This window comes from Marmota marmota, unplaced genomic scaffold, assembly GCF_001458135.2.
Source record: "Marmota marmota marmota unplaced genomic scaffold, marMar, whole genome shotgun sequence".
Classification (NCBI taxonomy): domain Eukaryota; kingdom Metazoa; phylum Chordata; class Mammalia; order Rodentia; family Sciuridae; genus Marmota; species Marmota marmota.
The window spans coordinates 27,311,515-27,332,428 of NW_026000221.1; the positions used below are offsets into that span (position 1 = coordinate 27,311,515).

Here is a 20,914-nt window from a genome sequence, read left to right on the forward strand (position 1 = left end):
AGTTGAGGAAGAAAAATTGTTTGAACCCATGAGGACCCAGCCAGCCTGAATCACACAGCAAGACTCTGCATCTTAAAAAAAAAAAAAAAAAAAAAAGTTCTAAAACAAAGAATCACCACGGAGTTCCTACCCCAACACTTACAGTGCTATGCATTTCTAAGGTACTGTTCTGGATGATTTTCAAAAAAATAAATATACATATATACATCAATGATAAATTTTCAAATCTCCATTGGTGACTCTTCTGATCCGGCAAATCGCTGGGTGACGGAGATGCGCCACGGGCTCATCCCAATGATGTGCATTGAAATTTCCACCTCAATCCCCTGTTGTCACACTGTCACTCAAGGATATTGAGAGGTAATACTGGAAAGTCCTGCTGTCAGTCTTTTTTCAGGTCTCATATATTTGAAGCCATATTCCTTAGCAAGTTAACCACCCAGGAATAGGAATATTTGGTGAAAAAAAGATTGTAAAAAAGGTTTTGTAAGACACAAAGCTTTCAATTAAAAAGTCATTTATTCAAAAATATTTTCTACCAGTTCTCATTCTATATCAAATTAAATCAAGGGGCAGTGTTACAAAACAATAGCTGATCAGACCTTCCTGTTTAAGAGGAAGGCGATCACCTCATTTAGCTCATCAGTACAATCTTTGGAGGGTAACATACAAACTCAATTCATTAATTTCTTCACAAAAGTTCATATTTGGTACATACTACTTCATACCAAAAAAATACTTTGCAAAGTTTGTCTTCATATTTCAGTTATAGATTCAGCTAATATAAAGTGATACAGGCTTTAATAAAGTACCCAAGCAATGATCTGGGCTTTCCTTTCTTGCAAAATTCAAGGACAATGATACTGAGGTTTCGTTCCTGTTCACACCGTAGTTAAGAACCACCTGAGGCTGAGCTGCATTTCCATGTTTTGTTCTGAGTGATGACAACACACTGGGGACAACAGTGAGCACATCAGAAATGCTCGGGGATCTCAAGGCTTAACCAGGAGTTTCTGACAGGATTTGAAGTTTTTATGAACCTCAAATTAATGTTCAGAATAAAGGCCTCTAAGAAACATATAAAGGAATCCCTTTAGTATTCTCAGCCAAAAATACTTTGGGGAAGAACTTGTCGTTCCCCGTCTCTCTTCTTTGCAGTGGAGAGAGGGACCCAGGGCCTTGCACATCTAAGCGAGTGCTCTCCACGGAGCTCCATCCTCTAGCCCGGATCTCTCTTCCCGTGGTTCAAGAAGTTAGTCTTTTCTCAACAGTTTCTTGATAAGCAACAAACCTTCTCAAATTCATCTTCACATTGTCGAGAACACATAGCTGATCTGGACTGTATTTACCTCTCCCTTCTTTTCGTATCTGTGAAAAAAAAATTTATTTAAAAGTATTTCATTTGGGGTATATTTAATCATTTTTTTGAATAAGACTGCTGCAAGAATGTGGTAAAACAGTTTTAGTTCCAAGGTAAACAGAACACAGAACATGAAGAATAAAGATAATTTAAAATGTACATCTTTAAAATGATAGTTACAAAAATAACCAAGACTTTTAAAAATAACTCTAGACTTTTAAAAACTGAGTTTTACAGCATGTGAGATATGTCTCACCTCTGGTCTAGACAGGTAGCTTTCAAGTTCTAGTGTGTAACAGTATCACCCGGAAGGTTTGTTTAAAAAAATGGGTTGGTGGGCCATCCACTGAGTTCCTGATGCAGAGGGTCTGGGGGTGAGGCTGAAAATCCACATTAACAACAAGGCACCTGGTACTGCTGGTGCTGCTGGTACCTTCACGAGGGCACCTTGGGGGCTGGGGTTGTGGCTCAGAGGTAGAGCACTCGCCTAGCACACGTGAGGCACTGGGTTTGATCCTCAGCACCACATGAAAATAAAGTATTATGTCCGTTTACAACTAAAAAACATGTATTTAAAAGAAAAAGAGGGCACCTTGGAGAAACACTGCTCTATTGAAGTTCTTAATAGAATGTATGGTATTATATTTAAATACAACTTGAGGCTAAATAGGTACTAAACATTTTTCAATGCAACTGTGGCCGGTTTCCCACAAAAGGGCTTCACATAAGCAACTGCAGGTGAGGGCTGGGGATGTGGCTCAGGGGTAGAGCACTTGCCCAGCATGTACGAGGCCCTGGGTTCGGTTCCTAGCACTGTAAAACAAAAAACATCAAAACCCCAAAACTGTAGGTTAGCCTTCCAGCTAACAAAAAAAAATTTCATTAGGGCTTTATACCTTTGAGAAAAGAAACAGTGAGAAATGTAATTACCGCAGCAAAGCAGACTAAGTAGACAAATCAATTTGAACAATAGATTGAACAGACAGAAGCAAATGTCTAATTTAAAATCTAAAATATTGGGCTGGAAATGTGTTCAGTACTAGAATTTCATGCTAGCATGCTTGGGGCATTGGGTTTGATTCCTAGCACTATGAAAAAGGAAAAAAAAAAAAACACCCTAAAATATACAATGATAAATATTTGTATTTTTTCAGAATTACATAATTTTAAAATTGAGATTTAGATAAAAGATTGACACATGATTCAACTTGTTTTTAAAATGCCTACAGGGTGGAGGTGTATCAAAGTGGAGGAGCAGGTGCTTGCTAACATGAGTGAGGCTCTAGGTTCAATCTGTAGTGCTCCCACAAGCGCACATACACAAAGATCCTGGCTGCTGTCCTACCTGTCCCCACCAAAGGTTTTTGAAATTATTTTTGACTCAAAGTTAGGTTTGTTATTTGTGATAAACACAATAAATAGATAAAATTGCTAATAAAGGCAGTAATAGCTACTTTCTCCAGGATAGGAGGACTTGGAGTTTGCCTCTTTTCAAAAGAAAATATCCATAATAATAAAATCAAGATTTGATGTACTGTATGATATGAAATACATTTAAAATGTACATGAAAGTGCTTTGTTAGGTATAAACTACAGCATTTATGTATATGAAGACCCCCTCCCTTTTGCAGTACTGGGAATTGAACCTAGAGCCTCACACATGCTAGACAAGCTTTCTATAAGCGAGCTACATCCCCAGTCCTTTTGAAAAACATTTTTTTTTTTTTTTTTTGAGCTAGGGTCTTGCCAAACTGCCCACACCAGCCTCAAAATTGGCAATCCTCCTGCCTCAGCCTCCCAAGTAGCTGGGGCTACAGGCGTGTGCCACCACTCCTGGCTATATAGAGAATTTTAACAGTACTAACGTGTTGAAGAAATGAGGAACTTGTCAGATGTCATTCTGGCTCCAATTACAGTGATTCAACAGTCGGTGTGGAGCTATGACTCAGTCAAGAAGCATTTCACAAAGTACTGGTGATGAACTGCAATGTTAATCACTGAGATTTACAGGAATTCGACAGGCACAGGCCTCTAAACTGCAAGGTGCTAACTACACACACCCTCTTTCCCAGAGAATGCCGAGACCCGTGCACTCAGATAAGACAGCTACAAACCTTCATCTTGAAGACTGGCTGGAACTCTTTCAGAGCTGATAACAATTTAATTTGAACCGAGGCTTTTTCAGCTTCTTCACCATCTGCAAAAACATCAAAGACAGCATCCAAAGCTTCTCCTGCTACCACAAGGGAGGGATCTTTGGTGGCTACCTCAAGCAGAAAGCGCCCAGTGGTCTGAAAACAGCAAACACATTACAACATGACTAAGGTCAGCCTCCAGATGAATGCTAACTTCAAATGAGGCAATGATTCACACATACTGTTTTCTATAAAACACCAGGGGAGAAATAAAAACTTTTAAAGGACCAAACACTTTACAAATACTTATAAATATACCAATTATAACACCAGCAGTTAAACTAAACATATTATGGTTCCTAAGTAAAGTGAATGAAGACCCATAAATGACATGAAAAATTGATTTTGGAAATCATTAAATTTCTCTTTCCCTCTCTCAAATACAATTCTCTATGGTGTTAAAATACATAGAAATCTTATCTGTAATTAAAAAAAAAATCTGCTTTTAAAAGTATGTGGGAAACACTAGGATAATTAAAAAAATAACCCAACACTTCATCTAATTTTGCTTTATTTACTGGTTGATTTTTAGCATCCATTCTTTCCTTCTCCCCGCACGATTAGCTAGCAAAGGACTGTCCCAGGGTAACCTCACTCTACTTTGGCTACTCTGCATCACCCTTTATGCCTCGAGGGTGGTGTGCAATCCAGCATTATGGGGAGGGGACAGAAATGCTCAGGACACTGAGCCCAAAGTCCAGCTGTGCCCTAAGTAACAGGGTGACTGCTGGACAGTTAGTCAACCTCGCCAGGCTTCAGTTTTCTCATCTAAATTTACGAGGTCTACATAACCTCTAAGAGAGTGTATACATGTTATGTTCTAGAATGTAACAAAGCACACAGAACCACCTATGAAGTCGTCTTATTAAAAACAATTCATGTGAATAGAATCCAGGTTTAGCTCCAAGTTCCAGGAAATACAGAGGATAAAGGAAGAATCCCAATCCCGTGAGAAAACCATCAGATGAATCAAGAAAACTGAACACTGTTAACTGATCCAGGAGCCGAGAGCAGATATTGCTGGGAGAAATGTTCTGGATCAACAGAGACAGAGAAGATCCCAAATCAAACATATGGAATTTACTGATTCACATAAACTAAATAGGTCTCTCCCAAGACAACTGGAAAATTATGAACACAGAACAGATATTAGACATATTAAGAAATAACTGTGAACTGTATGAGGCATGATAATGACATAAGGAACTATCCCTATTTTTAGGAGATGCTTACTGAGCCACAGGGGCCAAATACCATGTTGCCTTTCATTGACTTTAACATATCCAGCAGAGACTCTATGAAGAGTACAGGATTGAATGGTAACTGTTAACTCTGCTGTGGGCACACAACTCATTGTACTTTTTCTTTACCCTTCATCCCCCATATTTGGAAACATGACTAAATAAGAACATTTTAAAACTTTATATTTGAGAAAAACTTGCTGTTCAACTAGAATGGACCGCGGCAGCCAGTCTTATGGGCAAAGGAGCAACCCCACACTCCCATTTCACCTGTGTGTAGCACACACATGCCACGTAGCCAAGCTTGGCTCACTCTCACCTGTGTGCACATTTATCAAACATCTCTGGAAGGATACAGAAGGAACAGATAACAGTGGCAAATGGGGGCACTGTTAGAAGTGGAGGTCAATCTTTTCATTATATACTGTTGTACTGTTTGAAATTTCTTGCTATGTTCATGTATCATTTTTCTGAAGGGATGCTTAAAATAATTCGTCATCACTATAAAGTTTTTAGCAGGTTAAGAGGTGCTTTATATAAACAGTTTATCAACCATTAGTCAGCAATCAGCACTCCAGCAGTTTTTTAGTGCAATGAAGGGTCATTTCAGTACTGCTGACCGTTGAGTGATGCCGTACCTCTAGCAGGGCAGTTCCTGAGCAACTGTGCTGAGATTGAGTGCTGAAAGCAAACATGTCCAGTGAATTCCTATTGTGCTGGCGCTACCAGAGTTGCTGTTTGTAATTTGTGGAGTAATTAATTATTTGTATTTCTCAGAAATGTATTAGGTGGATTTTCATCAGCAGGAAAATATAACATCTTTAAAAATTCTGCATTTGGTCTTTCACTGAAGACAAATTTATTTTTGAAAAGGTATCTCCAGAGTAAAGTTAAATGACAAAATGAGGCTCAACATTTTACATACTTAGCTAATACCCGTAGCTAGAGCAAGCCAAAGGGCACATTCTAATAATATAACTTAGCAACTTTCTGATATGATATCTTCTCATCATGCTACAGAAGTTTTTAAAATCCTACACCAACAGATACACTTCTTCCATTTCTAAAATTTTAACATTTTAGGTTAGAAGCAAATTGTTTTACCTTAAGAGTTTCAAGTGTACCAGCTTCTTTGGCGAGGACACTGCCTGTGATTCCTAAAATGCTAACGACATTCACTCTGACCCCGATGTTGCTACTGTGAATGCCTGCCTTGCAGAACGCCATCAGCTGATCAGGTGTCATGCACTGTTGGAAGAGCAGAGGAGCATTCCCAGGGTTAGATTCAACCAAATCCAGTAGCACGAGAAGCCAGGGCTGATGGGCATCTCTTCTATAGCTGTATGGTGCCGGGAGCGGTAGGAATGCCTGGCTGAGAAGTTATTATGTATTCTGATCATTCCCAAATACAGCTGGCAATTCTGAGCTAAGACGAGCCCGTTCATGTCACTGTCATTATCCAATCTACAAGAGGGGCTTCAGGTCCTATTAGTTTCATTGAAGACTTTCATTCCAGATGTACACAGACTGAGATCTTAATTCCCTTTTAATGTTGATCATAAAAGTTTTGACAGTATAACAGAATCATGTAGGTTTTAAAAAATAGGCTGAACCTATACAAGGTAAGAATTTTAATATGTTTTGTCATAAAGTATTAAAGACTGATATTACATAGTGCTTCCACCAAGTGGTGGTAATTTTCAGTTTAAGATAATTTTTTTTCAATACTGAGGAGTAAACCCAGAGGTACTCTACCACTGAGCTACATCTCCAGTCCTTTTCATTTATTTTTATATGGTTTTTTAGTTATAGAGGGACATGATAGCTTTATTTTATTTATTTATTTTTATGTGGTGCTGAGGATCAAACCCAGCGCCTCACACAAGGTAGGAGAGGGCTCTACCACTAAACCACAACCCCAGCCCCAGTCCTTTATTTATTTATTTATTTTAAAAATTTTGATACAGGGTCTTGTAGATTGCCCAGGCTGGTCTTGAACTTGTGATCTTCCTGCCTCAGTCTCCTGAGTTGTTGAAATTACAGATATGCGCCATTGTGCCTAGGAGTTAAATCTAACATGAGCACACATTTAGGCACAAGGACCATGAAAGAGCGTGACTGTCGGGACATAGGCAATCTTTGGTGAGAAGCAGCACAGGGTGGTGATGAAGAGCCTGGATCTGGATCTGGATCTGCACCCCAGGCTCCAATCCTAGCTTCACTCCCACTTGGCAGTCCATTTTCCCATTGGTAAAATGAGGGTGATAAAAGTCTTCATCACAGTTGTGACAGGGGTAAATGATGCATGCAAAACACTCACTAGTTATTATTTGTGAAATTTATAAATTCTAAACTCATACTCATTTCTCAATCATGGGCATTGCTTCTGCCTACTCTACGGGCAACAGACAATGGGCCAGGCTCTCAGAAAATACCATAAGTCAAAAGCGGCATCACTGTTCTTGTCAGGACTTTTGGTCCCAGCAGTGAGACGGTGACCAAAACAACAACTAAGCTAGCACTATAGGTTCCTCATGGCTCGGACGAGGCTGCTGTGAATCATAAAGACAAGCTGCACCACTACAGGTGATTCATGAAGAAGCTGCGGAATGTGTACAAACCAACAAGGTAAAGAACAGGACAGGAAGCAGGCAGCTGAATTTCAGAAGGGTTGCTGGCACTCAGCAAATAAGTTCTTGGTTTCTTCTCCCTGCGAAGCTTGGGAGAATCAGAGTTCTTCCGGTTTGAACACTTTATGCTCATGTGTGGTATACAACCATTACGGTTTAGATATGAGATGTCCCTCAAAAGCTCATATGTGAGACACTGCAAGAAAGTTTAGCAGTGAAAGGCCTGGGCTAGAGCATTTTAACCTCATCAGTGCATTAATCCCAATAGGTGGTGACTACAGGCACACAAGGTGTGGCAGGAGGAGGTGACTCACTGGAGGTTAGCCTTTGGGGTATATGTTTTGTCCTTGGGGAGGGGAGTTTCTCTCTCTGCTTCTTGATGTCATATTCTAAGCCACCTTCCTCCATCATATTCTTCTGCCATGATGTTCTGCCATACTTTGAGCCCAGAACAATGGAGCCAGCGGTCTATGGACTGAAACCATGCGTGTGCCAAATAAACTTTTCCTCCTCTATAATTGTTCTTGGCAGGACTTTTGGTCACAGCAATGAAAAGCTGACTACAACTAACCTAATAATTCAAGATCTTAATATGTATGAACGATTACCATTAACTGAGCATAAACTGAGTAATTTTTTTTAAATTATCAGACTGATGCAGAAAATGATATCTGTACAATATGGAAAAATCAATAAACACTTTGTATTCCTATAAGGTTATAAGGTTATCTGATCCCCACCAAAAGCCATGTCGGACTATGTATTATCAGCATTTCCATTTCATAAAAAGTGAGGGCCCAAAATTATGTCCTTGAAAAAAATCCTCAAACATACAAAGAAACCTTTTTAAATAATAAATACAATGCTAACATGAACTCAATAGCACCTGCTATATTTAATAGTAAAACATCATTCCCATTAAACTCTGATAAGGTTTGGGAAGCACTGCTCTAAAGGGTGGCTTTGGAGGGATCAAAGACAAGGTCACTGGAGAAAAGGAGGCCCCAGAGCTGCACTACTAGGAGACCTTATCTCAAAATCTTGAAAAAGTAAAGTCTGCCAGTGTAACTCAGTGGTAGAACGCCCCGGGATTCAATCCCCAGTACTGTATTAAAAAAAAAAAAGAGTGAGATTCTGATATATGCTAGCTGTATCAAGGAGAAACCGCACCCAGACTACCTGATCACAGACAAGAAGGGGGAGCAGCGGTTACCAGAGAGCAGGGCAGACAGGAGTCAGTGTGTAATGGGTTCAGTTTCAGTTTGGCAAAGTGAAAAACATGTAAAGACAGTGGTGATGGGTACACAGTAGTGCACACTTGGCACCACTGAAGTGTACATTTAAAAATGGATGAAACAGCAAATTTGATGTTTCAACACAAAAAAAGAGAAGATATTTAAAGCTGGGGCATAGCTCAGTGGTAAAGCATGTGCCTAGTATAGTCTACCTTTTTAGACTTTATCATTCTGTTTTTTATTTCGAGGTTTTTTTAAAAAAAATTTTTTTTAATTAAATCCAGAAGTGTTAAAAAAGAAAAAAACAAAGCTAACAAAAAAGTAATTCCTTTTTGCTGGGCAAAGTGGTGCATGCCTATAATTTCAGCTACTTGGGCCTAAAACAGGAGGATTGCAAATTCAAGGCCAACCTGGGCAACCCAAGTGAGACCCTGTCTCAAAACCAAAAATTAAAAGGGCTGGGGATGTAGCTCAGTGATAGAGCATGCCTAGTTTAATCCTCTCTCTCTCTCTCTCTCTCACACACACACACACACACACAAGCACACAGAAAAGTAATATTCCCCCCTTATTTATAAAAGTGAAAACTACAACTAACTTTATTATAAGCATACACAGAATTCTTTCAAGCAACTTTAAAACACAGTACTCTAGGGTGGGGAGGTACAGCACTTTCCTAGCATGAACAAGGCCTTGGGTTCCATTCCTAGCACCACCAACACACACACACACACACACACACACACACACACACACACACACAGAGCAAAACACCATACCCTTCTTCTTTAACCTGGAAATACCAGTGTGAACTTTATTTTGCTATTCCCTGGCTATTTCAACAAAAAGGCTTAAAAGTGATGACAACATGGTGGCTATAAACCCCCAAAATTCAGTTTTCCACTAAAGAAATCAGGGCTTTTAGAAAAATATTTTCACGTTTTAAGCAGGAAAATTACAAGTTGAGTCTGAGACATTTTCTTTAACTTGAAAAGGAAAAAATGATCAAAAATCTAGGGTTTGAATGTAGAGTCCATGTCAAAGAGACACAGAAACCAATCTGAAGGGATTCCTATTATGTAAATATTGGTTTTTGCATGAAAGAAAAATATGAATCCATATTTTAAAAACCCTAAGATCACAATCTTCAATCACCAGTACCACAAAAGGAAAAGAAAAAAAAAAAAAAAAAACCAAAGCCAATGATATTCAGAAAATATTTTCAACATATATATCCAACAAGAACTTAAATCAATAAAAAAAAGCATCTGTGTGTATTGCTTCACATTCTATTTCAAGCATTTCTGTTTTCTTTTTACTAAGATTGTACATTACTCTTGTAATAGAAATAAGGGTTTTAAAAAATTAGTTAATTTCACCTTCATAATACAGAATCTTCTTAAGTTTCACATAAAAAAGCTTAAAACTCTTACCTGAGAAATGTTTTTGGAGGCCATTGTTTGTAAAAGGGCCCGCAAGGCACCACTTATGGCTTCCAGAAAGTCATCGTGTTTAGCAAAATCTAAAACACAAACAAAACATGAAGATAAAATGTAAGTCTTCTCTTTCTCCAGGACAAGCTATTTTGTAGAAAAAGAAACAGGATCAAAACAGAACATGTTAAGTATTCATCAACTATGATTAATAAAAATAATCTAGGTATTTAAGCCCAGAAGTACAGTGTGCACCAATTCTGACAATGAAACATATAAATGACAAGCTAGGGCATGGCGGAACTGTCACAGCAAGGGTGTGTCCCACAGACGGTCCTCCACTTGTGGGCTCTGGGTTTCATGTGATCCACGCTCTGGCACATGATGAGCCTGAGCCAGTGCCGTGAACCGAGTCCAGCCTTTTGCAGAGCCCCGTCATGGCGCTGGGCACACCTGTGGTACAGTCACCTCCTTGTCCAGTGCTTCCTTGTCCACCGAGCCCACAGCGGAGGGAAGAACTGCTGCTTGCGCAGAGACCCACCTTCTCCTTCACATTCCTGCTCCTCATCACCACTTCTTTCTAGCTGTCCCTTCTGGCCATGCAGGATAGACCCAAGAGCAGCCATAAACAACTGTGCCAACACAGCCACATACAGGCCAGGGAGGGTCGCGCAGCAAGCTGGCTCCCTGTCCCCTTTTATAGGAAAGGAAAGCAATTCCCTTGGTGCTGTAGACTGTACTTTCCAAAATGGCCTCAGCAGTATTCCCAGTTCTGCGTGATCTCCTGGAGCCCTGCCACTTCCAATAAAGATGTGGAGTCTGTTACTCCCCTCTTTGAGTCTGGGTAGGACTCTCTGACTTCTCAAAAACAAAACATACAAATGACAGGATGGGGCATAAAAAGCGAATGACTCGTGTGTGTCCGATGGAAGTCATTTGCTTTTATGACCTTCTTCTCCCTTAACTCTAGCCCTTGGAGCTGGGCCACCATGTTGTGAGGAAGCCTGGTCACATGAAGGGGTCATCTGTGGGTGTTCTGCCTCCCAGTCCTAGCACCAAATTTCAGATGAGTAAAAAACTTCCAATGATGTGGCCCCGAACCCTCAAGGTTTCCAGCAGAGGCCCTAGATTAGTATTCCTCCATCTCAGCACTATGGATACTTGGGACAGGATCACTAATGCTCTGTCATGTAGGCACAAGGTCTCCTGTGCACTGTAGGAAGTTTATCGCATCCCTGGACTAAATAATTTAGATTCCACTAGCAACTTCCAAGTTGTAACAATCGAAAATACCTCCAGACACTGCCAAATGTCCCCTGCAGGTGGTGGTGCAAAATTGTCTCTGTCGAGATTCACTGCCTTAGACACCAATGGAGACAAACAATGTCCATGGTACCCTAAATGGGCGACCCAGAGGAACAGTGAAACAACAAATTCGTTGTTTGATTTTTGAGTCAGGATCTCACTATGTTGCCCATGCTGGTCTTGAACTCCTGAGCTATCATGCCCAGCTTGATTATTGTTGTTTTAAGCCATAACATTTTGGGGTAGTCTGTCGTATAGCAATAGAAATCTTGTGGTGCCTGGGACCCTGTCCCAGTTCTGACCCCCTTTTAGGTTGCCTGGGTGAGAGATAAAGAGGTGACTTCCCACAATTTTTTTTCCCCCCAGGGGCACTAGGGATTGAACCAAGGGGCACTTTGCCACTGAACTATATCCCTAGCCTATTTTATTTTGAGACAGGGTTTTGCTAAATTGCTTAGGGTCTTACTAAGTTGCTGAGGCTGTCCTCAAATTTCAGTCCTCTTCCTCAGCCTCCTGAGTCAAGAGGATTATAGGTGCACACCACCATGCTTGGCTCCTTCCCACAAACTTTAAAGCTTATTAAATTTTTTGGTCCTTTATATTATGCACCAAAGTAGGGGATTTCCTGTAATTATCACAGGCCATAGAACAGGATAGATTTAGGATCAGATAGGCCGGGGATGAAGTCCTGCCTGACATGTGACCCTTGCCACTTCACTTTGGTCTCAGGTCACATGTTACCTCCTCAGAGAGGACTTCTGCCCTTGCTTAGCCCAGCACTTCACACCACTCTGCTGTTAATTTTTTCTTTATAGCTGAAATTACATTAAACATTATGTCAGAATGCAAGCTCCACAAACAAGTGCCCCTACCTAACTCTTCAGACCACTATTCCTAGGACCTAGATAGTGTACGGCATAAAGTAAGTGCTCAATGAACATATGCCAAACCACGAATGATCTGAAGAGGCCCCGTAACCTTTCTAAATCTCAGCTTCCTCTCCAGGAAAAGGGGACAATAAAGCATATCTCCTAACATTTGGCACCTATAATAGGCTCTTGAAAATTCATGTGAGGTTGTTACTATTTAACTTTAAGAAGTTACCATATTGGCTCTTGTTTAATGCTCCAAGAGTAACCCTAGAAATTCACAAACTCCACATAAAACAATTAAGCTACAGTTGTGTCATGATAAACTTACTCAGTTAAAAAAAAAAAAAATCTCAGATTCAATCTTTTCTCATTCTTTCTCAGGAAAATAACATTATCTTAGATCTAGAATGATAATCTGAACTAAACACCATTTTACATTATGTATAATTTGCACTTTACGGAAAATGCTTGGGCGATTTTTATTTAATTCATATTTTTGGCCAAATATCCAGATTTGGGGAAGGCACTTTAAACCTCCTTGGTTTTCAGCTAAATTTTCAGTAAAAGGTCAACAGATATGGTGTTGTCAGGGAAATTAGGTAAACGACAAAAGTTAGACAAGAGGTTAATTCAAAATGTCCTTCCCCTCAAGAATGCTACGCAATATCTAAGAATGTGTAGCAGGTCTAAATGTAGGTAAATAATCAGCCTAGGAGTAATCAAGAAGCAAATTGTATTTGTGAGTTTTTCAGACTTACTTTCAGCATTCTGAAAAGGCATCCCAGATGGGATACCTCCATTCTAACCAAAAAAATAACTTTCTAATTACCAGAATCTGGGAAAACAGAAAACCCTAAATGATTTTAGAACTCATGTAATGGAGCAAAACTGACCAACTGACCCAATGCAAAGACACAACATAGCTAAGGATCTGATGTTTTGAAAATCAACAGTTTTTAATGAAGGAGACAAAGATACTACAAAAACACTTTTTATCCTTGATGTCAGCCACAAATATAATGTAGGTATGTACAGAGAATCACAAATTTTGTAGCTATTCAGGTCTGTATTCTGTATTTTAGTATCAAAAATAAAACAAGCCAGGGCTGGGGCTCTAGTGCTCAGTGGAAGAGCACTTGCTGAGCATGCACAAGGCCCGGGTTTGATCCCCAGCACTGCAAAAACCAAAACCAAAACCAAAAGTTAAAACAAGTTAGATAGAGGAGCTGGGGTTGTGGATCAGTGGTAGAGCACTTGCCTAGCAAGTGTGAGGCACTGGGTTCGATTCTCAGCAGCACATATAAGTACATAAATAAAAAATATAGGTCCATCGACAACTAAAAAAACATTTAAAAAAAAGAAGGGCTGGGATTGTAGCTCAGTGGTGGAGCACTTGCCTAGCATGTGTGAGGCACTGGGTTCCAGGCTCAGTACTACACAATAAGTAAATAAAGTTACTGTGCCCATTTTCAACTGGGGGGGGGGGATAAGTTAGATAGAGTTATATGAACCTCATACCTTTAACTCTAAGTAGAGAAATTTAACCTGTCCTCGCCACCAAAACTTTTCCAATAACGGTTCATAGTATCTATATAGAATCTCTAGGATTACATTATTTAATAAATCCCAAAGGTTTAGAAGGACTACATTAGAATATCTTGTCTCAATACTGTGTGATTGGTTTTCAAATCAGATTTCATTCTAAGAAAATTTACTGCTATTCCAAAACAAATAACAACTATTATTATTTATTTGTTTTTGGTTCCAAGGATTGAACCCAGGGCCACTTACTCAACGAACCACAACCCCAGCCCTTTGAGGTCTCACTGAGTTGCTTAGCCCCTCACTAAGTTGCTGAGGCTGGCTTTGAATTTGCGATCCTCCTGCCTCAGCCTCTGAGCTGCTGGGATCACAGGTGTGTACCACTGCACCCAGCTCTATTATTATTTCTGAACCACTTGTTAATTCCATTTCTCTGAATACCAATGTTAAGGGATACAAAAGCCACAGATAGGATACAAGGATAGACTCCGAGCAATGAGGGCAGTCCAGAGACATTTTAATGGCAATCTTTCCCCAGCAACAACCTTCCCCGTTTGCAATCCAAACCCTTTCATACACGGGAGATCAATTAAAATTACAAATCACCGGGAATAATGGAGCCCACATCATTAGATAGGGAGCTTTTCAAAACTACTGATGTGACAGTGACCTGCAGTAGGTGATTTCTATAAAAATAACATTATAGCTCTCAGGAAATATTAATATGTTCTTAATCTAGCAGCACGTCATATTTCTGAACTTTTTTTTAAAGATTATTATTATTTTTTTAAAGATGGAGCTGGGGATATAGCTCAGTTGGTAGAGTTCTTGCCTCACATACACAAGGCCCTAGGTTCAATCCCCAGCACCACAAAAAAACAAAAACGAAAAGTCATGAAACTGGAATTAATTTAAGAACAAAGTGCTTAGTTCTATTTCCCCACAATTCAAAACACTCCCTTCTTCTCCAGGACTCAGCTTGGTGTGGTTTTCCTATGGTCTGTGCATTGATGAATGTGCAGCTCAATGAGTGCACGCAGCCAGACAAGCAGGACAAACACATCTAAGCGTTCCTGTCCAGCTGAGGCAGGTGCGTTTACTTCACTTGAAACAAACTCCTCCTGCTGCTGGGAATGGGACTGTGGCACCTTGATTGGACTGAGAAATGGCTTGGAGGCAAGAGACGGGCAGCTTGTAGATCTAGGGTTGGGCAGGGCTTGGAAGCAGTCAAAGTCTGGGGTATGGCCTGTTCACCCGAGGCCCTGGCTGTGGACTTCCCTGTTCAGTCCTGCCCTCTGCCTCAGACCATAAGAATGGGTGGATGGTTGTGGGCACCAGCAATATGGGCTCCTCCTTCCCACCCCACGGGACATCTTGCTGGACTGATGGGAGGCAGAATGCCAGCAAAGGTCAGTGAAAGCATCCTCTACCACATGCAAGGTCTCTATGAAGGTTGGGAGAGAAATACGAAGCGACAGTCACTGCTCAGGCTGACAAGCCTCTCAATATGCCACTGCTCAGTGGGACTGTGTGAGCTCCTCCAGCTGAACGAGATCGAGTTAAAATGGGATTCTACTATAATAGACTATGAAAATCTGTTAAAGAACATGTATCAAACCCTGTACAAACAGCCAGGCGTGATGGAGAACACTTGTAATCCCAGTGACTAGGGAGGCTGAGGCAGGAGGATCACACATTCAAAGTCAGCTACTTAGCGGTGCCCTAAGCAACTTAGTGAGACACTCTATTGAAATAAAAGATAAAAAGGGATGGGGATGTGGCTTGGTGGGTAAGCATCTATGGGTTCAATCCCTGGTGCTAAAAAACAATAAGGGAGTCTTACAGAATCTGTACTGGTCCTAAGGGCTACCCAATTCATTACTGGACCAGTTAAATCCTGTTAAATTAAAATATATATATATATGTTTGGGATTTTCCTCAATGGTAGAGTACTTTCCCAGCATATACAAGGAACTGGGTTAAATTTCTGGTACCACACACACAAAAAAAAAGTTTAACCATGGTATGTTACCCTATCTAGGTTTCTGAGTACAAATGAAATTAATCCATTATCAGAGACCTGTAAATTAAAAGATTCAATTCCTACACTGCAAAAATGTTTGGAGAGAGATACAGGTTTGATAAAAGCTAGGTGTAGAATTATGTGTGATTTTTATACCATTTCCCACCTTTTTCCTTTCCCCAAGTGTCCCAGAGAATCTTTCTGAAACCAAATATAAGAAAATGGTGACTTGATTCTGGGAGAGAAACCGGCTGGGACAAAGGAGTAAGTAACATGGTCCACTTTACATCCTCTAATAATTTTTGAATTTTGTTCCACATACAATGTATGTATTACCCAGTCAAATTTAAATTCCTATAATTAAAAAAAATACAGAATTGCCAAAATATCTTAATGAGAATCTGATGTTATTTATGATTTCAGCCTTAATTGTCCTGACATAATTGGAAATAATTATAACTCTAATAAAGAAGAAAAACACTCCCTCCATCCCTGCTGGCACACCTGGTTTGACTCTCACCACCGGTGACTATAAACACATGCCTGCTAGTGACTGGAAGGTTTCTGCAGGATTGATGATAAACAACACACAATCACAAAGTCCACGGTCTGCCCCTTAAAAACTCTGCTCTGTCCCAGTAGTCTTTCTGATCAATTCCTAAATATTTACCTGGCTGAGAAAAAAGAAGTTGTGACAGGTGCTGTGCGAGTGTTTGGAGGGCTGTAACTCCTCCCAGATGGTCCACATCCAGGAGTGACACCAGACTCTGAAGACACACGAGGGCTCTACACTGAATAGTGTTCATTCTGCAAAGGAAGAGAAATGATGCCGCCTCTTTAAAATTTATCCAGCAGAACTCAGTGTTAACTTTTAACCTAAGCTTCAAGGTCTGACTGGGAATATCTGTAAGTACAAGGGGGTCCGTGGGCAGGTCACAAAGAACTGTAAAGTGGGCTGTTAATCTGCCAATCAAATGTTCACGCACAGAAGGGTTCTGATGTACACCGTTTCCTGAACCATAAGGAACTTCTGGGTCTTGGGAGGAGTTAGCAATTTTTATTTAATGTTCTAACACTTCACATAATGACCAGCTTTTTGTAAAAATATATTTTTAATTGTAGATGGACACAATATATTTATTTATTTTTGTGGTGCTGAGGATTGAACCCAGGGCCTCATGCATGCAAGGCAAGTGCTCTACCACTGAGCTACAGCCCCAGCCCTGACCAACTTTTTTTTTTAATATTTATTTTTTAGGGGCTGGGGATGTGGCTCAAGCGGTAGCGCGCTCGCCTGGCATGCGTGCGGCCCGGGTTCGATCCTCAGCACCACATACAAAACAGAGATGTTGTGTCCGCTGATAACTAAAAAATAAATATTAAAAAAAAAAAAAGAAAAGTAGTCTTTAAAAAAAAAAATTTATTTTTTAGTTGTAGTTGGACCCAATACCTTTATTTTATTTATTCATTTTTATGTGGTGCTGAGGACCAAACCCAGGGCTTGCAAATGCTAGGCGAGCGCTCTACCACTGAGCCATAGCCCCATCCCATGACCAGCGTTTTTGAAAATAGAAAAGTTCTTTAAAAAAAAAAATTTAAAAATAAAGTTCTTACTTTCTAATCAAAGGTTTCCACGTAGGGTTCCTTGAACATATGTCAAGTGCAACATTGTTTGGGGAGGCAGTTTTCTCAAAAACCTAGGTTTAAAGAAGGCAGTAGGGCAAAGGTCAGAGATCGTCATCTTACACTCGATTTCTTTACGAAACTTCTACACATTACTCCCAAGTAAAATGTTGAGGATGATCAAGAAAGAATGATCTTTTGGCCCATTTCCAGGCCTGCTGGTTCTGTTCAAGCTGGAAGTGTGGGCTCACAGGATGCACAGCTCTCTGAAACCTTCCCCACACTCTGTCAGAGCCCAGAACGAAGGCGGCTCACCTTCTGTGGGATGAAGCAGTTGGTGAGAGCGGAGTGAATCTCATGGGAGAGGCAGAGTGGGGACAGCAGCTGTCCCCCACGCTCACTGAAGGGGTTTTCCATGCACGCATCGCTCTCGTCACTGCTGGACAGCTCTTCCCACTCGTCGTCAGAGGGATCTGGGAAGAGGGCAGACCACCTGCAGCTGGATGCTAAAGGAAATCCCTTGGAAGCCGCCCCGCCTGGGGGAAAGGTCTACATGTCAACTGGGAGCAAACCTTCACTGAAGCACATGTTGACGACAATTTCCAGAGCCGTCTGCTGAGCTGTCAGCACTGCTATGGTCTCTCTCAGTTCCTTGTCAGTGGGCTTAAAAAAAAAAGGAGAGGGGGGATGACAGATTACTTTTGCATGAATTTTCTTAGCGAAAGCCTACTAGAAGATTTTTGCACTTGGAAGGGAGCATATGGGGGTGGGGTAGGTAGAAGAAAAGCTATGAAGGACTGAAGTTCCAACAAGCATTCTCACTCCCTTGGCACGGTCAAGCAGGCCACTGTTAACTGGGATTCCATCTATCTGCATGGTTATTCTCTAAAGCGTTGCTTAGTGAGCTGGAGAGAACAGATAGGTATTCAGGAATTTTGAACTAAATTCACCCTGAAACTTAATCTAATGTGTTAAGAAGTCAAAAATACTAAGATTAAAACAAAAGTTCATTTAAGACACCAGGCACTTAAACACAGCAAACCTGCTTTAGGACACTGACTTCCTCTTGGAAAGACTGCATTAATAACACTGCTAAAAGCCTTATATGACCAACAGAGCTTCGCCAGGGAGCACACAGCTTGCTTCCTGGCTGTTTTTGAAGATGAAAATAAATATTCCTTTAAGATTAAAAAAAGAGGAAGACATTTTTCTCTGAAAATATAGAGCATCAATTTAACTTCACCAATTAACATTTCTTAAAATGGGTATTTAAATTTATATACTTAAATTTACACGACCTAAATTCTTAAATAACCAATGGAAAAGTGAAATAGACACAATGATATTCCAAAAGACTGTATCCACTAAACACAATGTATACTTTATTGTCAAAATGTTTCTAAATTTCTGCAGTGTTCTAATCATCTTCATGGCTGTGTAACCTTCCATTACACAGATACACTGTGACTTACTAAACATTCGCTCCACTAGCATGAAATATTTCAGATTACAATAACCCTTCAGATTCTCAGTTCTACCTCTGTAGATTTAGCCAAATCAACCTACCTACTTACCTGCCTTCCTTCCTTCCTTTATTTTTGGATAGATTCTCACTAGGTTGCCAAGGCCAGTCTCAAATTCCTGGGTTCAATTGATCCTCCTGCCTCAGCCTCCTATGTAGCTGGGACTACAGGCATATGTCATTGTGACTGCCTAACCAACTTTGGATCAAAAAGCTGGGGCTGGGGCTCAGTGGTAGCACACTTGCCTGGTGTGAGTGAGGCACTGGGTTTGAGTCTCAGTACCACATGTAAATAAATAAAATAATGGTCTATCAACAACTAAAAAAAATTATTAAAAAATTTTTTGGGGAAAAAAACTGTACTATACTGAACATGTACAGACTTTTTCCTTGTCATTATCCCCTAAACAATAGAACAACAATATTTACATTGTACTGAGTGGTACAAATAATCTAGGGATTATTGAAAGCACACATAAGGACATGCGTAGGCTGTATGCAACAATGATGCCATTTTATATACAGGTCTCCAGCATTTGAGGATTTTGAAATCCAAGCAGGGTCCTGAAACCAACCGATCCCCTGTGGATATGGATGGCCAAATGGACTGGGATATCTTAATTCCTCAGACAGACATACTGGATCCAAGGGAAAAAGCACATTGATAAGTCCTAGACACCATCCCATTTTCCTTTCCAAGATGTTCCCATTCATTTAAAAACTTCACTAACAACTTCTTTGCCCAAGAATTTAACTGCAACTTTAAACTACGTCCTTTTAAAGAAGAGGAGGGGTTCAGTCAGGGTGGCACACAACTGTAATTCCAGTTACTCAGGAGGCTGAGGCAGGAGGATCCCAAGTTTGAGGACAGCCTAGGCAACTTAGTGAGAAGTGAGAACTTGAATCAAAATAAAATTTTAAAAAGGGTCTGGGGATGTAGCTCAGTAATATGAGTGTTTTTCTAGCACTGACAAGGCCCTGAGTTCAATCCCTAGCACCACATGCACACACATTCACACACAAACACACACATATGCACACAAAAAACAGCAATTTTCTAATTTTATAGATGTAACTCATGGATTCCTACATCTGTGTTCCATTTATCACTACTAACAATGTATATAAAATTGTTCAACTAAACAAACCTTTGTCAGAGTAGATTCAAGCTAAAAGAGACTTGTTGCTCTCTTCTCATGTATGTAGAATGACTGAAGATGAGGCTCAGAAGGAAATTAGGTTCTACTTTATGTAACTGCTGCTCAGAACATTTCTCTGCTTATTGTTATCAAGCTGACAAAAAGAATCAATCTAGATGAAATGTTATGACATCTGAGATTTGCTTTCAAGTAACCACAGAGAAAGGGGAGAGTGAGTGGGAAACAGATGAAATCAAACAGATACGACAGGATCAATGGTAACCGTGGGGGAGGGGGAGGGGGTACTCTACTTTGGCATGTGTTTAAAAAAAACCACATTAAACAGCTTTCTTTATATATTTGTGGCTATGCTATTAAATGATGTGATTAAATGATGTGATTAAGGGTTTTGATTCTAAAAGACTCCAGCAGAAACCACTAGGCAGCGTAAAAGACCACAGCTGACTCCACATCTGTATTCCTGGCACGCGTGAGCATGGTGCTAGCACCCCACTGGCACTTGATGCTGGCTCGCTGAACCGCCAGCATGTTAATCAGCCAGGCCACTCAGGTAGGTCAAGACTTTAAAAGGCAAGTTTTGCTGTAAGTAAACACTGCACTTTATGAGCACATTTGTGTGTGTGTGTGTGTGAACCCAGGACCTCAAACATGGTAAGCATGTTCTCCACCACCGAGCCCCTCTATTTAAAAAAAAAAAAAAAAACTCATATAAAAATAAATGCTCTACGTAACAATATTTACTCCCTTAAGGAGTCCCCGGGAGCCAGGCTGGA

The 20,914-nt window shown here is 40.3% G+C and overlaps 1 protein-coding gene across 4 annotated transcripts in view; it reads right to left on the bottom strand.

Annotated features, from left to right (window-relative positions):
• Positions 1–500: 500 nt before the first annotated feature.
• Positions 501–20,914, bottom strand: part of Heatr3 (HEAT repeat containing 3) — a 33,324-nt gene continuing 12,910 nt past the window's right edge. For 2 of the 4 annotated variants that reach the window (XM_048792225.1, XM_015488758.2), the window contains 8 exons: positions 18,032–18,122; positions 17,775–17,932; positions 17,451–17,533; positions 16,507–16,643; positions 10,095–10,183; positions 5,901–6,044; positions 3,475–3,651; positions 501–1,368 (listed from right to left, as the gene is read on the bottom strand). In XM_048792225.1, coding sequence (XP_048648182.1) covers positions 1,246–1,368; positions 3,475–3,651; positions 5,901–6,044; positions 10,095–10,183; positions 16,507–16,643; positions 17,451–17,533; positions 17,775–17,932; positions 18,032–18,122 — 1,002 coding nt within the window. In that variant the 3' untranslated portion in view covers positions 501–1,245. Of the gene's footprint in view, positions 1,369–3,474; positions 3,652–5,900; positions 6,045–10,094; positions 10,184–16,506; positions 16,644–17,450; positions 17,534–17,774; positions 17,953–18,031; positions 18,123–20,914 lie in introns of all 4 variants that reach the window. The other 2 variants (XM_048792227.1, XM_048792226.1) reach the window with 2 other exon arrangements.